Source organism: Zeus faber (assembly GCF_960531495.2).
Source record: "Zeus faber genome assembly, chromosome: 15".
Taxonomy (NCBI): Eukaryota; Metazoa; Chordata; class Actinopteri; order Zeiformes; family Zeidae; genus Zeus; species Zeus faber.
The window spans coordinates 14,985,274-15,003,796 of record NC_137194.1 but is presented as its reverse complement, the minus strand read 5'-3'; the positions used below and the strand labels follow the sequence as shown (position 1 = coordinate 15,003,796).

Sequence of the window (18,523 nt, the reverse complement as noted above, 5' to 3'; positions counted from 1 at the left end):
ATCCTGTCCACCACGGGAATTTAAATCCAACTGAAATTAGCAGGAATAAAAAAAAATTAAAAAACGGCCATCGATGGAAGTAGGCTTTGCTATTCTTACCCTCACAATGTTTGATCAAAACTAAAAATGGGAATAAATAAGTTTACAAGAGAAATCTATCAAGGGAATGGTTTGCCGTCATGTGACACTCCACTTGAGATCGTTTTTGGAGGAAAAAGTATATATATTAATAGGTGAATCACTGAATCAAATGACATGAATTAAAATAAGACAACAATCAGTCTCAGAAGCTGCTAAAGGAGCCTAATGTGTAATTGGCACTAAATAATATGAAAACGTATGTAGTACGTAAATGCTGTTCAGCTTTCCGGAGCTTTTGTAGGACAACACTCCCCTCTAGAGGCCAAGCAGGGTCACTGCAGGATTAGTAGAGATCTTTACAACCCGTCCCCCCGTCCCCCACCCACCCCCCCCATTCACAGCCAAAAAAACCCTAGTTAGTTTATCACAAACCTACATTCAACCCTTATTGTAAGTCAAAAGTAATATAAGACCACATGGGAGTTAATTTAAAAAAATGAAGACAGAAAGTGAAAGCACCAACAGCTGAGCAAATTGTGCCTCTTCTCACGGGTTGATTTCTTTTTTTATTTTTTTTTATTTTGAAACCTCACATTGCTGCTTGGCCTCTCACTTCTTTTCCTTTTTTTTGTCCTAAGAAGAAAAAAAAAACAATGAAACAGTTATTACATAACACAAGAGCATAATGTATTTATCTTTTTGATCTTCTAAAGGAATGGAAATTCCAAATTAAATTATTTTTTCAAAGGCAACAACTTCTAAAAGACAGGAGTTCTGAGTTGATTTGTCCAATAAACACAGTACCTTCTCATTCATGGCGAGAATGACCATCAGTTTCCTAAAGATGGTGACAAAATCAAGGAACAGGTCCACGCAATGCCTTTGGAGAAAGAAAATGAAAAGAAAATAAGAAAAGAAAATCGAATACATTTAAGTAATGAGTATTTTTTTTTTTTTAATATATATATAAAAACATAACCCAAAACGAATAACTCAATACCTTCAGAATTATTCCATTTGATAAAATATTTTACCAAATAATTTTCCATCCTTATGTGTGTGATTAATTTTTTTTATAACTATGGCTTCTCTTTAAATGAATGCCATCTCAGTTGAATAACAAAGCCAAGTTTTGTGTCTTTGTTCCAAAGCGTTTTCGTATCGTTTCGGTACATGTTTGGTGGCGGTTGGACGCCGGCACTCACCAGATGTAGTCCTTGTCGCCGTTCTCTGCCTTCTCAATGATGAGCTGAGTGTCGAACAGCACGAAGCCGCACATGATGATCAGCCCGAGGTACATGTGCGCCTGAGAAGTTGACACCGAACAAAGGCTTAGTTATTTTGTTTTTAACCGGGCTGTCCCAAAGAGCGCGCACACACACACACACACACACACACACACACACACACACACACACACACACACACACACACACACACACACACACACACACACACACACACACACACACACACACACACACACACACACAATTCCTCTACCTTGAACAGCATCGCGGAACCGAAGAACATGTTGATGACGGACATCAGGAACAGGAGGGACAGGCCTGACATCAGAGTTCCTGGACACAAACCATCATTAGTAATTACATGAGCAGATACAGAAATTTGAAAAAAATATTAGATAGATACTTTATTGATCATGGGGGGAAACTGCAGTGTCACAGCTGCTTAAAGTAGGCAGCAATAATAATAATAATAATAATAATTATTATTATTATTATTATTATTATTTAATAATTATCCAAATAGAAAAATATACCCTGATATGCTTAAAGTAGGCAATAATAATAATAATAATAATAATAATAATAATTATAATAATAATAATAATAATAATAATTTAAAAAAATAAAATAATAATAATAATAACAACATAATAAAAATACAAATAGAAAAAAGGAAATGCCGATATGCAATGCAACTTGCGGATTACCTGAAAAATTGCTGATATACAGTAAAAATAAGGTTTAACTCAAGATAGATCAAAATGGAATGTACAATAAACAAAAGAAAAACCTAAGATTAAAAAAAAAAATATTGTCTCTGACAATAACCTACTGAGGGACAATAAGTGTAAACCAAGAATTAAGGAAAACACTAAAATATGCCTAGGCAACAACAATAAGCAAGAAACTATTAAAAGAGTGGCTGATGCTAAGTCCGATGGGTATGAAGGAAACTTGTGTTGTTCCGATGACTTCAGTTTTTTGTTATTACAGAGCGTATGCTACAGCGCGCCCTGAGTTGCAATAACAACAAACCTCCCAGGAAGAGGTAGCTCCTTCGCTTGGCATAGAGTGCGCTGAGAGTGAAGCAGACAAAGATGATGGAAGTTCCCAGGAACGCCGTCACTATGATGCTGCGGGGGAGAGTCAAACAAGAGTACTGCGTGAGCTCAGAACAGGGATTTTAATTTCCAGGCCAAACAGGTAGAGTTTGTGGTTTTTGTTCTTTGTTTGTTTCTTACAGTGTTTGAGTTTCCACCTGATGGAGTGACACATACCTGGGGTTGATGGCGATGACAAAGTCCATGGCGGGGCCAAGGCCGACGCCTGGTGCACAAAAAATAAAAAAAATGTAACAAAAACGCAGATAAAGGGAAACTGCTAACTGACTCTTTGGCGGTTGTAAATCAAGGAAGAGCTGTGATAATTGGTTAATAATTTACGGTTTAACCGACAATTAGAATTCTGACCGAATAACACTATCAGTTAGACATGTAAAATAAACGATAAAAAAAAATTAAAAAAACGTTTGTTGCAAGGTAAAAGAAAAATAGGCTTTAGAATTATCCAAGGGCATTATTTGAACTACTGAACCGTAGAGTAACATTCTCAAATACTCGTCTCTAATATTTGTCATTGCAGCGACACGTGCAAATAGGGCTGTGACGATTACCGCGGTCACGTGACATCAACTCATTACAGCAAAATAAATAAATAATTAAAGCCTTCGGGAGGGTTTTTTTTGTACCCGACTCAGAATTTTGTCAGTCGAATCGGATTCAGCTGCTGTTCAATGGGAATATTTGTCTGTTCAATGCCCGTTCCTCCAAATAAAACAACTAAAAACACAATGTTTACACTGTGCCCAAATATTTTGACCGTTAATGATCGGTTATAAAAAAAATTCTTAATTAAGTTCAAGTACTTCAAATCACTCTGACTTGACCTTGTGTATGAAATGTGCAACACAAATAACCGAATATGTAATACTCAAGATAGCTCGAATTTTCTACCTATATGAGATCATTTTCACCCTCAAACTTCAAATTTAGGATAGAAAGACATATTGCAGGAATCTAGGGCATATCAATTGAGCTAATTTTGGTTTCCTAAATGTAAGATGAGACATACTAAAGCGGTTTACCTGTGAAGAAAGCAAAGCCGGCGAGGATAGCCAGCCTCTTCTTCTCCGTCTCAGAGTTGTGTGGCGTCATGGCGAGCCACAGCATCATCCCCAGGGAGCCAAGCAGGGACAGCACGCCTCCCTGACGGGCCGAGGAGTCAGGTTAGGCAGGCACCAATTACGTCAGGAAAATTACATAATTGTTCATTATTCTGTTAAAAACAGAAAAGGAAATTGTCACCGCCTATTTTATCCACCAAAGAGGTTGCCATCTCAAGAAATACACTGCCAGCGAATAAGCTCTGTGGTGATTTAGTCTGTGGCTTCAGAGGGACTTCCACTGGTTACATCATCTGTCCCATAATAAAAAATAATAATAATAAAAAATAACTATAGCTGCAGGCAGCAATACACATGGTCCATTATCAACACCCATTTCAAATGATTGAGCTCCCAGAGAACGTAGCACCAGTTTGTGCTGTTGCTCAAATTTACATCAGCATTGAATCTAAGCTGAGTTACAATTTTCCGAGTTACCTTTGAACGCAGCATCGGCTGACCTTACGAGTTCTGGTGACACGCATTATTACTGATACAAGCTGATACACTTGCTGCGTGTTATTACTTTATCCTAAAAATGTGGCTGTCTATTAACCTGTTGTCCACAGAGTCCAGCCTCACGGTGTCTCTGTGGAAGGAAACCACTCCGTGTGGAAGTTCCCAACAACACGGTTCCATTCAAACGGATTAAACACTGCATGTCCCTCAGAGACATTTCATCCACTTTTTTAACTTTTGGGACTCAAATAAAAAACGGGACACGATTCGGACCCGTTGCTCAGGAGGTGCATGCGAACTCCATGTGTGAGGACACAAACACGGAATTTGTTTTCGACTGTTTCCCTCCCTCTCGTATTCACAGGAGGCAAAATAAGCAACATATATACACAGACATGGACAAATTTGTTGTCACCCTTAGAGCTCATTGAAAAGATGATTCATTCATCCTCAAAAGTGATGAAATTAAAAGCAATTTTTTCATGTATATTACCTGCATGCCTTTTGTATGTCATAGAGTAAAGCAAAGAAACTGTGAAAAGAGATTAATGATTGCTAAAGAAATCAATTATATACTAAAATGGCCTGGACAAAAATTATAGGACCCATAACCTAATATTTTGTTGCAAAAACTTTAGAGGCAGTCACTGCAAGCAAGCAATTTCGGTAGCTCTCCGTAGCTCTCGATGAGACTTGTGCACCAGTCAACAGGTAGTTTAGCCCACTCTTCTTGAGCAAACTGCTCCAGCTGTCTTAGGTTTGAAGGGTGCCTTCTCCAGACTGCATATTTCAACTCTTTCCATAGATGTTCGATAGGATTCAGATCAGGGCTCATACAAGGCCACTTCAGAATAGTCCAATGTTTTGCTCTTATCCGTTCTTGGGTGCTTTTAGCTGTGTGCTTTGGGTCATTATCCTGTTGGAGGACCCATGACCTGGGACTGAGACAGAACTTTCTGACACTGGGCAGTATGTTTCCCTCAAGAATGCCTTGAGAGTCTTGAGATTTCATTATGCCCTGCACAGATTCAAGGCACCCCATGCCAGACGCAGCAAATCAGCCCAAAAACATAACCGAGCCTCCTCCATGTTTCACAGTAGGTATGGTTCTTTTCTTTGAAAGCTTCATCTTTTCGTCCATGAACCTAGAGCTGATGTGACTTCCGGGTTTGATTTATCTGTCCAAAGGACATTCTCCCAGAAGCATTGTGGCTTGTCAATATGCATTTTAGCAAATCCCAGTCCCGCTTTTTTATGGGTTTTTTTCAAAGTGAGGTCCTCCTGGGTCTTCTTCCAAAAAGCAAGGATGGTGTGATCAGATACTGATATACCTTGAAGTTCAGCTTGTACCTCTTTGGAAGTTGTCCTTGACTTTTTTCTACCATTTACACTAACTTTCTGTTCAATCTGGGGTCGATTTTCCTCTTGAGGCCGCATCCAGGGAGTTTGGCTACAGTCCCATGGACCTTAAAACTTCTTAATAATATTTGTAACTGTATTCACAGGAACATCAAGCTGCTTGGAGATGGTCTTATAGCCTTTACCTTTAACATGCTTGTCTATCATTTTCTTTCTGATTCTCTCAGATAACTCTCTCCTTTGCTTTCTCTGGTCCATGTTCAGTGTGGTGCACACAATGACACCAAACAACAGAGTGACAACTTTTCTCCATTTAAATAGGCTGAATGACTGATTATAAGATTGAAGACATGTGTGATACCAATTAAATAAAACAGTTTGAAATATCGCTATAATCCAATTTTTACAATCTTTTCTAAGGGGGCCCAGCCAACAGGGGTAACATGAGGTGAGTTTAATTAAAGTTTACGTCTTCAACTTTACAAATAAGTTGGATTTTGATACAGACGTGGACAAATTTGTTGGTACCCTTGCAGTTCATTGAAACAATGCTTCATGCAAATTTGTCCAGTTTCACAGTTTCTTTGCTTTACTCTATGACATACCAAAGGCATGCAGGTATACATGAGAAAATTGCTTTTAATTTCATCACTTTTCAGGAGGAATTAAGCATTGTTTCAATGAGCTGCAAGGGTACTAACAAATCTGTCCACATCTGTATCAAAATCCAACTTATTTGCAAAGTTGAAGATGCAAACTTTAATTGAACTCACATCATGTTGCCGCTGCATGGTAACAGACGGGCAAATGTTGTAATAATCCATTCAATGAGTAATTTCCCGAAGCGCCACATTCCACTGTGTGTTTACACTTGCTACCATGCGTGCACAACTAACGCAAAGCACCGTGTCGTCAAATATTGGCATAAAGCAGTTCCGCACGTCAACAAAGATGGTGGAATGTGGTGCTTGGGGAAGTTACTTATTGACGTCTATCTGTGAATTCTATTTTTTTGTATCCGGGTTTTCCGAATAGTTGATGTTTTTCTGTGATTATTTATAATTTTCCAGGTACTTGCTTTCTCGATTAGTTCGGAGTACATGAAATGCGTCATGGAGTCGCACTGTTTGAATGGACTTCCTCGGTTGCCGCATCTAACACGGGGTTAGATCCAAACAGAACGTCTTCATTTACAAAAAGACCAAGGAGATAAATATCAATCCAACAGCCCTGCAGACTTCAACCCAGTTCGATGATAGACAGACACAAAAACACACGTTGTTTGTAATCTCTAACCACAACAGAGCGATTGACTCTACACCATGTACCGCGCATGTCGTGAATGGATTTCAGAACTACAATCTGCACATTTATACATTGTCGTGTAGGTGATCCACGAACCGTCGGCTACATCCGGTCAAATTTGGCTTGTTTTTCAACTAAATTCCAGTCCGTACGTGGATCTATTTGGATGAAACTTGAACCACGAGATGTCTACGACGTCCCAGTTCTAACGACACCTCAACCATGTCCGTACTATCATTATAACTCTGAGCATCGCAAAATAACAACCACACAGCTATTCCCATAACAGCCATTAAGCCGCCACACCAGATTGGTCATGCCCAGCCTCAACGCCGTTAAAAGTTATGTCTCGGGCATTGCATCATAAAACTTGGACAGTCACGTATATTTGTCTTTTAAAGTCGAGCTGTAACAGTTCACAAGTTTAACCAAATGACAGCTAAACACGTGGGCGCGGGGAATTTGTGCCAACAGCTGTCAACGGACTTCCAAACGAGTCGGAGCGTTGCCTAGTAACAGTCCCCCCGTACAGGCAATCTTTAACAGACCGCCGGCAAATCAACACCATGCAGAAACTCCTATGGAGCATCATTACGTTGATTGCGTGACTTGAGAGAAATAAACTGATAATATTTATGATATGATCCCTAGTTAAGTTACGGGATTTAACATCTAATGCGACATAATGCGATCGAACATTTAGCGAGCATCACCGTTTAACTTTGGGAACCTGCTCCGTCTACTGAAACTGTATGAGAGTATTAAGTGTGTTTCAAGCAACTTGAAAACAGCTCGACAGGTCAATAGACCAATCGCATCAATAATAGCAGCCACCGACGCCATTGCCTAACATCAATGTTGCCAGCATTAGGTCTTAAAAAAAAAAAAAAAAGTTACAATTTTGTGAGTTTCCTTTGAACGCAGCATCGGCTGACGTTCCGAGTTATTACTTAATCCTAAAAACGTTGCTGTCTACTACAAGAGTCCTGCATCACGGTGTTTCTGTGGAAGAAAATGACTGTGTGGTAGTTCCCAACAACACTGTTCCATTCAAAGTGATTAAACACTACACCACAAACACGGAATATGTTTTTGACTTTCTCTCACTATCATATTCACAGGAGGCAAAATAAGCGACAAATACATCAAAATCTGACTGATTTGCAAAGTTGAAGATGTTAACTTGAAGTCACCTCACCTAATATTGGCCCTGCATGGTAACAGACGGGCAAATGTTGTAATAATCCATTCAATAAGTAATTTTCTGAAGCGCCACATTTTGCCATGTGTTTACACTTGCTCCCATGCGTGTCAATAGACCAACCGCATATATAATAACAGCCGGCGATGCCATTTCCTAACGTCAATGTTACCTGAAAGAGGCGAGTGACAACATGGACGTAGGATCCAGCGGCGGCCACGAACATGCAAATGGCCAGGCTGGAGTACACGTTCTTCAGGTGCACCTGGGTGGAGTGAGGGCTGGGACAAAGAAAACACAAATTCAATTTTTTTTTTTTAGGAAATGTTAAAAGCGTTCAAAGTAGTGGACAAGGTGCACAAACACAACGCACTGAAAATCCGCCCACATACTTACATTTGGGAAAACTTGAAGAGAGCATCAAAGTTGATGTTTCTGTCAAACGCGTTCATCCTGGCTGCAGAGTGGGGGTTTCGTAGAGATCTCTTTGGACGCTGCCTTCTCTGGGGGAGGGGGATAAAAACATCGCCAGTTCAAGTTATATTCACACAATCAGTCATAACTACATGGGACAATCATTAACGCTCATCCACAAGTTCAACAATAACAAATCCCTATCAGACAGACAGAAAGCTTATTCATCCCCAGAGGAAAATGACGGTGTTAACACGAGCTCATATGAAAACAATTGGGAGGTAGTAATAAATAAAAACTGTGAGAAAGAGCAAAATGAGCTCAACCTAAAGAGCTAAATGAGATAATGAAAATTGGCAGCATAAAATACACCTAACAAATATTATAAGAAAATAACTGCATCAACAGTTCACACTGTGTCAAATGAGTGCATGTTCTAATCTGTCGCATAAATTGCCAGGGCACTATTTGAACCAGGGAACTTTCACCACTGAGGAACATTCTTATCGCAAACATGGACGTGAGTAAAGGAGGAGTTTGTTGCGTCACACAGGAGATTAAAATAAAGTCAAGCGTCGATCCATGGCTGTGGTTAGCCAAACAAGCTAGCAGCCTGCGTCGTACCCCACTTTATTCCACACGGCGGACCGACGGGACTGAAACGGGGGAGGCGAACCGAACATTTTAAGCGTCGCGGCGGAAGGCGGAGCGCCGCCTTCGTGTTTGACGGATAAATTGTCACCGTGAACCGTGGGATCGACCGGCAGCGAAACACTAAAACAGTCGACGCAGCCGTCATTAACCTGCGCTAGCTCACTGACGGGCCAACGGCATTTTAGCACACGTATGCTAGTCCGTCCACGCGCTTCAACGTCTCTTCCGTCGGGCGAACGCCACCAACCAATAGCCCGTCAAAACAACGCCATTTCGGCCCGGGCGGTTCCACGTACTCGGTGCTGAGCCCCGCTCTCCGTCCAGCCCTCGGTGTGGGATCTTCTTCCTCCTCCTTCTGTTTCCAAACAGTACGTGTCAGTCAGCGCCCAGCAGTCCAGTGACGTCAGGGAAGGCCACGCCCCTAACGCGGCGTTCCGGGGGGGAATGGGAACTCGGTAATCCCGGCTCCGACTGCCTCCCGCCTAATTGAGTCCTATTATTGCCTCCGTTCGGGGGCGACGCGGTCGCCCGCGGCGAATGGGTTTGTTTGGGGAACTTTGTGAACTCCACAGAGCTACAAAACTGGGTGAAATTTGTACGAGTTTCGACTTTATTGGAACGCAGCATGTGTAGCAGCCAGAAGTATCGAGAAGCAAGTGGCTTTTTAGAATTCGGGTGATTGCATAAGTGGTGCGTACGAATGTGCAGGAGATGTGCACTGTTTGCCACTCTTCGTTCTAAGAAGGGTTTCAGACTCATTTATTGCAACAACAACATCAATAAAATAAGAGGCCACTTCCTTGTACACTGCCTTGTGCTGCATTCAACTGCACTCGGAAACCGGGAAAAAAAAACGACTTGAGAAAAGTGCAGCGGAGCGGCCATGTAACTCGGAATTTCAAGTCGGAATTTCGGGCTCGGTCGCGGGATAACACACCTGGGGTCACAGTGAGGTGGCGGCACACGCCGTTACCGGCAAGCAGAGTTTCAATTGCGCTATTTTCCTCATCTGAAAACACAACGATCCAAACTATTCTGTCCGTTCTGTGTTACGCCGACATACGTTTTATCACTTGCCGAATGCACAAGCGTTGCCAAGGGAAGAAAATCTGGCTGCGGGGGCGCTGTGTCCCCCCCCCCCCCCAAAAAACGAGCCGATAAAACACATTTTCAGCCCGTACATGCGATCACCGCCCCGGACCAACCGATCTCCGAGTTTCCCCTCGAACGCAGCAGAGATCCCCCCGGTACACCTAAAATGGCTGCCTGGCGGAGGCGTCACGATGCGGGGACCAGTGTGTAATATGGAGCGGCTGGTCGAGCCGCATGGGGAACGCGCCTTACTACCACCCACATTCCGTGATTCACACACCCATCGCCCGTATAGTTTACAACAACCGTCGCAGGCGAGTAAAGTCTGCGCAAGTAGATACAACAACCCCGCAACCGAAGTCCGATGCGGCTGTTTTTCAGCGTCCAACGTTGTTTCAGCGTTGTTGTTTGTATTTTCGTTTTGAGACAAAGTTGAGACTACGATGTTTTAGAAACGTTTCTTAAAGTACTGGAATACTGCAGACTCGGAGGCTGAATTTCACAACAAGCGTGGTATTCATAAGTTAGATTAAAAAAAAAAAAAAACATTGATTACCAAATTATTGAGAATTAAAAGACACGCCATAAAAATGGTTGTATTTTTTCCCCCCACTTTCCCCGTGTCTACAGAAAAACAAAAACCACAATGACAGTAAAATATAATGGATTTTATTTTTACATTTGTCAACAGAAATGACTCTGATTTTGGTCTAGATAGGAAAGACAAACTTTCAATTATTTTGATAAACACTGAGCAGAAGACAGTTCGATCACCAATGTCTAAACAAACACTTTTGGCAATTTGTCATGAATGGTAAATATTATTTTTTTTATTTCATTTGAGTGGTTGACATGCAGGCAAAAAAAAAAAAAAAAAATTGCATAAAATATTAGAAAACAAAGGATTATTTGTTTTGACCTTACTTGAAAACCAAGAAAGCCCACTAATTCCCAATTCAAAAAATAAATGGTGAAAATTCGGTTCAATACAATATGATTTCTTGTCTCATCTAAATGCATTATGGAATTTAGCCCCGTTTTTTTTTTAATGTTATTTTAAAGTATTTCAATTTTCAATATGTCTTCCCTAACAACTGGCACTTCCTTTGACATAAATTACTTGAAGGCACAAAAAAAAAAAAAAAGGGGGGGGGGGGTTATTTCAAAACACTTGACCAGCAACAAAGTGGGCAAATGGGTTACAACTCAAAATGTTCAGCAGTAGGAGGTACTGGGCAATACAATTATTGGCCAATAAATACAGAAAAACACTCAAGACAGTAAAAAATATCCATCCCATGTGATGATATTTTCAAGTGTTGCACTGCAAGTACCACAGCCCCATGGCATCACACTCCATCTGGACAGTGTTTCCTCACGCTCAGCATGACACGGCAGTGTGCAGGCCCCACATCTGCTCTCACACACACACACAACACTAGTTTCAAAGGCACACTTGTCACTTTTTAGCACTGTCAATATAAAAACAAGTGCAAGTATTGTCGTTTAGTCATCCAAAGAAAAAAACAAACAAACAAAAGAGGAACAAGGTACAAATTAGTTATTAGACATAACTTTTGACCGAAAAAACGTGTGGTGTTTGAAGTCATTTAATGAGCCACCGATGAATTCCAGTGTGTCTGTTTTGTTGAGCATAGTGGAATTCCAATAGCAAGAATTTAGCCTGATTAATGTCACTGTATATGATCCAATATAAAACTGGCCCCTTTATTGGTACTTGCATGATGTATATGGTATGTTTAACTAAATCATGATCTTTATAGCTCTGTACAAAAGTTAAAATACACTGTTTTTTGCAAATTTGCTCACTGTAAATCTGCAATAAAACTCATTTACTGTAAAGACCAAATGAGTGAGACCATGGGTTACATCTGTCGTATGCAATAACTGACTGTCCCGCATAAGAGGTATTGTCTGTGTTACGGGCTGCATAGATAAACCATGTTTTCTGTTTAAAAATAGATTTCCTTATAAAAGATTTACAAAAAAAAAAAAAAAAAAAATCTTTTTTTTTTTTTTACAAAAGTTGTTGAAAAAAAAAAAAAAGAAATAAAAAGTTGAGCTGATGTTTTGTTTGTTATGGTCCTTAAAAGGCACAATAATACAACAATGTCCTAAAGTCAAGTCAGGGTAGGCAGAATAACCACGTGAACGCAGTCACCGGAGTGATTGTTACCAAACGACTTTGGTTGATGTTTCCCCGCTCTTCCCGACGGTGCTTAGGAACAGTCGCCAACTATATTCTCAGCACCGAGGGTCGGAGGGAAGGCCTCAGATTGCAGTCTACGCTTTAGGTCAAACTGGAAGAACGCCCCGGGTCACTTTTCCAGCCACGTACTAAATAGAATCCTAGACTGAGAGAGAGAGAGAGAGAGAGAGAGCGAGCGTGAGAGCGAGAGAGAGAAAGAGAAAAATAAATCCTTGTAGGAGGAGGCTAGGAGAAGGACTGTTGAGGCCGGACGTCGACTCCTCAGGTGTTGAAGTATTGCAGTTTAGGGATGATTGGAGCTGGAACCTGGCGGGGGGGGGGTGGGGGGGTGGGGTTGGGTCCCATTGGTTGTTTTTCACCCCTCCAGGATCTACGGTCTTCGTAGCTGGTCCAGTCGGGTGTAAACATTGTCGGCTTGACTCAGGTCCTCGAACACGGGCAAAAGGTTGAGCAGCTCGGCATCGTCCACGTCGTCGAACCACGACACCACGGGAACCTTCGAAACCACCAGGGGAGAAAGAGTCATTTTTCAGGCGCCTTTGATATTTGAAATATATTTCAATATGAATCCAGTTGGTCCTAATTATGTTCTAATAATTATTTTGTTACACATTTATAGCACAATTGTTCATTTTCTAATGGTGTTTTGCAACCTAATTGATATATATACTATATATGAATAACATTAATAGCATCTGGTCAGGCGACACCAGCGGTTGCCAGGTCTGGGAAATTTCCTGGCCAAACACTGCAAAAAAAACAAAAACAGCCCCAAACCACAAAAAAAAGCCAGATTTCTCGGATTTATTATATTATCTATATTTTGTTGCATGTTTTCCTGATTTGGATTAGATTGTTATTTTTGGATTGCTCTTCAAGGCCGGCCACTGCAGAGGCCCTCGGCCCTACCCAGGGGGATGTTCCACGAAGTACCATTAATTACTACTCACAACGTTTTTTGTTGGAATTAAAAAAAAAAAAAAAAAAAAAATTTTATAACAATTTTAAGACTCACAGCATTTTCAGGGTGAAAGATGTAGGAGGCCGGGGAGTTGTCCAGGATGAGGGTTTTGTGCAGGTCGCGGCCCAGTCGGCTCAGGTCCTTGACATAACAGCCCTGGTGGAAGACGCAAGACTCCCGAAACAGCCGGGCCCTGAACACACCGCACTGGTCCAGCAGGTCAGTGACCGGGTCCGCGTACTGGGAGGGATGGGGGCGGATGGGTGGGTTGGGAGGGTGAACCACGTAGGGGAGAGGTGAAGAAGCGGGTTGGACGGGTCAGGATTTGCTAATGGGCTGTGCACTCTAAGTGAAAACGGGTAAAAGCGGCATCTGGACAACGGTATCTAAATATGTTATTGGTGTAGAAATCAACTAAAAGCTTGAATATTGACAAAACAGATGACTCAAAGCACGTTAAGGCTCTAAGGGGGAGCAAAAAGAAATAAGAAAAAACAATCAAACGTAAAACCAAAGAGATTCGGTAAAGAAGGAAATCAGATAATCTGACAATTAATAAAAATAAAAATAATAATAATAATAATAGATACCTTGGCAAGACTGGCAGTGAACAGAACACATTCAAACAACTCTCCCATTCTCTGCAGGAACTCATCCACATACGGCCTCTTGAGCACGTACACCTGAAATGGTCAGTACAGCGAATAAATAAACTGTGGATCAACCCGAGGAACTCATTTAGAAAGCAGGAGCAATTAAAAAAAACAAACAAAAAAAACCAAAAACGTTGACGCGATTTCACCGAGTTGCGTCGACTTCACATACGATTTCGACTTCACCGCCCTACGTCTCTTCTCCGTCCGTCCGGCCATCAATCCGTCGCCCACGGCCACTTCCCGAAACAAGTAATCAAGAATAGGCCGTGCAGGTGTTAACCAGCCTATCCTGGATTACTTGAATCGGGCGATGGCCAAAAATGGTGGGTGTACATCTGGGGTGGGGGTGGGTCTGAGGATTCATGTTACTCCGTTAAGTTCTAAACCACATGTCTTAACGGTCGCCAACGCCGCACCGAAGTCAAATCAAACTGTCCGGCACACTGTGATTTTTAAGTATTATCCTCAACATCTCCGCGGTGGAGGAGCTATATATTTAACAACATGTTTATGATTTATTTGTTGAATTAAACTGATATGACTCATTTCCTCCACCTGGGCTTTTTTCGACACTGGCGTAATCCCACGTCCGGCCAGCAGAGGGCCCCGCGCACCCATCATCGCAGAACATGGCTGATTGGTTTAAAATAAGACCCATCCCTTCGCAGTTCAGCAAACACATCAACACAGGCACACAAACACCACCCCACTCCACGCACGCACGCACGCACACACACACGCAGGCGAGCAGTATTTACCTGGTGTGTGGTCCCCTCTATCTCCACAGGCACGATGAAGTCTGCATTACTAATGGGCTGGGGAGGGGACACAGAGCGAGATGGTCGGCGTGCTCGTTTTGCATGAGCCGCACTGTGTACATTCACATGGCCTTACATAACAACTCAACACTGAACACTCTGAAGCAGGCTCCCCGCTCCTCGCTGCCATTAATCACAGCGCATAAGCCTACACAAATAGGATATAATTCACCTGACGCTGTTCCCCAAACATATTTTTACATTTGTAGGTCAACTGTGGGAAAATTTGCATATGGATCGAGGAACAATTGGGGTTGGAACGGGGCAGAAGCAGAGTCTTCCGCTGCCTTTGCACATAATCCAAGATCAAATTAACGCAACCCCCACCACCACCACCAAATATAGTTGTTATTTCGTGAGGTCATCTGAGGAGTTTCTCATCCAGTCTAGGGCAATTTGAGTTTAGGGGGGCGGGGGACACACTGGAGTGATGAGATCTCTGCGACAAAACCGGAATGCCGGCGCCCTTTCTGGTGGCGTAATGACACTTTTTTGGAGGCAACGGGGCCAACGGTACCTTGAACGAGCTGTGAACCAGGGTCTCGTCCAGGTCTATGACCACGCAAATCTTCCCCTCATCCTGGGCCTTCACCTCGGGCAGGAGGCTGGGCTCTGGCGGCTGAGGACAAGAGGCAGAAAAAGACTCTCAGGACGAGGTTATCGCACGTGCACACGAGGACCGCTCCGACTGGTTAGTCCAAATTGTCCGTTGAGTTAAGGGTAAAGGGAGTCTTGTAATTGCAATCTGAGGGCAGTTGTACAATATACCCCGAGGATCAGCTACCTTTAAACGTTTTACTTCGTGGATTCTAGAAACCATCTTACTCAGAGGGAAAATTTAGTTGATGTCCAATGTTCATGTGATTTTTATGAGCCTCTACAATGCATTTATCAAACCCAATTCCATGTAATTGGATATTACTTTAATAGAAACAAGATGACTCATTGAGGGATGTACTGTACTTGAAAAATGAACCCTCAAAAATCTAAGAAACAACAATTGTGTGTTATATCAGATTTTATAAACCAAATATGTAAAAACACAAAAACAACAACCCGATGTGAACACTCAGCCGCATTTCAGCCGGAGCCGACCAAACAATAGCCAGAGTCCAACTATTCCGCTTCCTGTTTGCTGCTGTTGCTGGAGGACACTCCTCGGCGTGAGCAAACGTGGCATCTCATTAAAAAAACGCCGCAACCCCCCCCCCCCCCCAAATAGGCTGACAGGTTCCCCCGACGACGCCGACGCCAGCCCTCTCCATCCCCACCCCTGTCCCCATCTCTGCCCCCCAATTACCCGGCGTGCGCTGGGCCTCTGTCCGCCCGATTAGAGGACTGAGCGTTGCTCGCCCGCGTTTATCTTCCGCGGAGCGTCACGTTGAGCATCAAAGCCGTCACGTGACCGCAAACCGCTGGAGCAGTTGTTATGTAGAGGTGTTTTTTTTTATTTTTCCTGAGTGTGTGTGTGTGTGTGTGTGTGTGTGTGTGTGTGTGTGTGTGAGTGGGTGGGGGTCTTTACTTCTGTGGGGGGGGGGGGGGGGTCAAGCTTTTCAAATTGCTTCCAGGGCTCTAAATGACCACTCGCGCAAGAATAGCGTGCGTTACCTTGACGACTGTCCCGTTTTCCTGCGACTCCAGCAAGGCATGCTGGGAAGACGGCGGCAGCTGCGACGGCGGCTTGGGGCCATCCTGAGCTTGGAGGCAGCAGAAGAGCGCCTTGAAGATGTTACAACTCTTGGGCTGTTTCAGGGAGGACCGGCTCACCTGACCTGTCGAGAGGGAAAACGGAGAGAGAGAGCGAGAGAGAAAGAGAGAGAGAGAGAGAGAGCTGGGTTAAAAAGCCAACAGGCCTCTCCTTCCGTACGGGGGGGAATGTGGAGGCTCCCCACATTTCTTTTTTTTTTTTTTTTTTTTTGACTCGTTTCTTTTCATGTGAACAGGGTTCCGTCGCGAAACACAATAAGCACCTGGCTAGAAAGGACTGAGGGACTCGATGCTAAATAAATCCAAAATATTGATTTCTTAAAGAGATCATGAACCATATTGATGTAGGACACGCTTCCCCCTCTCATAAAAAGGCATTATCCATCCGTCTGCAGGGATGGTACAGCCTGCACAAGAAATCTGTTTTTAATGAGCCTGCCTCTGCTGCTGCTGCTGGAAACGGCTGGTACATGTTATATAATCACAGAGGGCGGGAAAACCCACACTTTTCGGCCGTACCTTAAGCAGAAAACACAGACAGAAAACATTCCAACCATTTTAAACTCCCAGACCTTTCGGGGCCGCCGCCTTGCCGGCCGGATTTAGCCAGGAGAGCCGGTCCAGTCGGGCGGTCACACCCCAATACTCTGTGGTCAAGGCTTTGATGGGTCACTGTGGAGACGGGGGTGTTCACCCAACACAACACAACGCTCCTGCCGCCCCCCAGCGGAGCAAAAAGTGTGTGTGTGCGTGTGTGTGTGTGTGTGTGTATGGTGGTGGGGTGGGGGGGATACCTTCTACGCTGGGTTCAGCTTTGCGAGTCAACTCCAGTAGGAATTTCATGTGAGGACTTGCAAATGACGGCAGAATGTACGGCAGTGATCCACCGTTGACTGGAGCCAAAGAACGTGGATCATTTTTAAATACATGTCATTGGATTTCCTCGTTTGCGCGTCCTTGTGTCGGTCTCATATTTACTCTGTCCACGGTGAACCGAACCCTTGCCTCAGTCCCCCTTTCTTTTCTTTTTTCTTTTTTTCTTCCACGAGGCTTAATGCAGCCGTCGCCGTGATCGTGTTACACAACTCCTTGTTTAGGGCACAATGGACAGTGGACCTTGATGTGGTCATTCAACAGATGTACAGCCGTTCCAAAACAGCACCACCGAAGGAAATAGGACAATCACCACGACAAGACAAACACTGATCCAAGATCAAATCGTTGTTATTTGGTACAGTATACGGTATCTGAATGCAAACCTTCGCGTTTGCATTTGCGTAGGCTTTTGCCCCCCCCCCCTCCTATTCTGCCCTTATGTACTGTATAAAACCCTGACTGGTCTTTAATTCAGACTGGTTAGCGCTAGATATAAAAAACACTTACAACAAGATAAGCAGAGGAAAAGGGTCTATGGCCCAGGCAAGACTGGGGGGGCAAAACACATGGCAATGAGAGAACTCGATTTATCATGTAGTGAGGCATAATCAACGAGTAAAGCCCCTTGGAGCCAAGAGGAAGCTGGATCTCCACAATGGGCTGCAGGAGGGCGTGCGTGTGTATGTGTGTATGTGTGTGTGTGTGTGTGTGTGTGCCTGTGCGTGTGTGTGTGTGTTCCACTGTCAAGGCACCTGGTAGATTCAATGTGGCTTATTTATGTGTTTATTTATGAGGTTTTTTTTTACTTGTTGTTCAAATTATACATCCCTTTTGACGGACAGCCTCATCCGTCAAATAGTTATAAATAAGACGAACACACGTCCACAGCTGCGCGTCGCCCTTCGATAGGTTTTGCTTTTCTTTTTGCGCCACACAGCAGCGCCCCAGGCGCGGTGCAGTAGCCCCGTCCCTCCGCTGTGCCGCTCCGAACAAAACAAGCCCCCGCGTACTGTACCGAGGCTGCCTGTGGTCAGTGTGCGGTGACAGACGTGCTTCGCTGTGGCCTCGTAGCGCGTGGAACGGAGCCAAGTCGCTTTGAAAACACACGGACAAGTCGCGGCGGCGCAGACCTCCGTTTTTTGGGTTGTTTTTTTTTTTTTTTTGCCGAAGGGGGGGAGGGAGGGAGTGAGGGGGGGAGGCGGCACGGCGATGTGGCGGATCACCGATCGCCACATCGGC

At 43.4% G+C, this 18,523-nt stretch overlaps 2 protein-coding genes across 3 annotated transcripts in view; both read right to left on the bottom strand.

The window, feature by feature from the left end:
• Positions 1-475: 475 nt before the first annotated feature.
• Positions 476-9,323, bottom strand: tegt (testis enhanced gene transcript (BAX inhibitor 1)). Of its 2 annotated transcripts, none has more exons than XM_080015650.1 (10): positions 9,241-9,323; positions 8,273-8,379; positions 8,049-8,157; positions 3,475-3,595; positions 2,609-2,657; positions 2,367-2,464; positions 1,585-1,664; positions 1,287-1,387; positions 886-961; positions 476-714 (listed from the first exon to the last, which is right to left on the bottom strand). In XM_080015650.1, the coding sequence occupies exons 2-10, from the start codon at positions 8,326-8,328 to the stop codon at positions 691-693; spliced, it is 714 nt and encodes a 237-aa protein (XP_079871776.1). In that variant the 5' UTR covers positions 8,329-8,379; positions 9,241-9,323; the 3' UTR covers positions 476-690. The 2 variants fall into 2 exon arrangements, with proteins under 2 accessions (XP_079871776.1, XP_079871777.1); XM_080015651.1 differs by lacking the exon at positions 9,241-9,323 and adding an exon at positions 9,094-9,217.
• Positions 9,324-10,683: 1,360 nt separating this feature from the next.
• ctdsp2 (CTD (carboxy-terminal domain, RNA polymerase II, polypeptide A) small phosphatase 2) overlaps positions 10,684-18,523 on the bottom strand; it is an 8,958-nt gene continuing 1,118 nt past the window's right edge. The window contains exons 2-7 of the mRNA XM_080014713.1: positions 16,310-16,473; positions 15,219-15,320; positions 14,642-14,698; positions 13,818-13,910; positions 13,282-13,467; positions 10,684-12,762 (exon numbers count right to left, since the gene is read on the bottom strand). Coding sequence (XP_079870839.1) covers positions 12,637-12,762; positions 13,282-13,467; positions 13,818-13,910; positions 14,642-14,698; positions 15,219-15,320; positions 16,310-16,473 — 728 coding nt within the window. The 3' untranslated portion in view covers positions 10,684-12,636. The remainder of the gene's footprint in view (positions 12,763-13,281; positions 13,468-13,817; positions 13,911-14,641; positions 14,699-15,218; positions 15,321-16,309; positions 16,474-18,523) is intronic.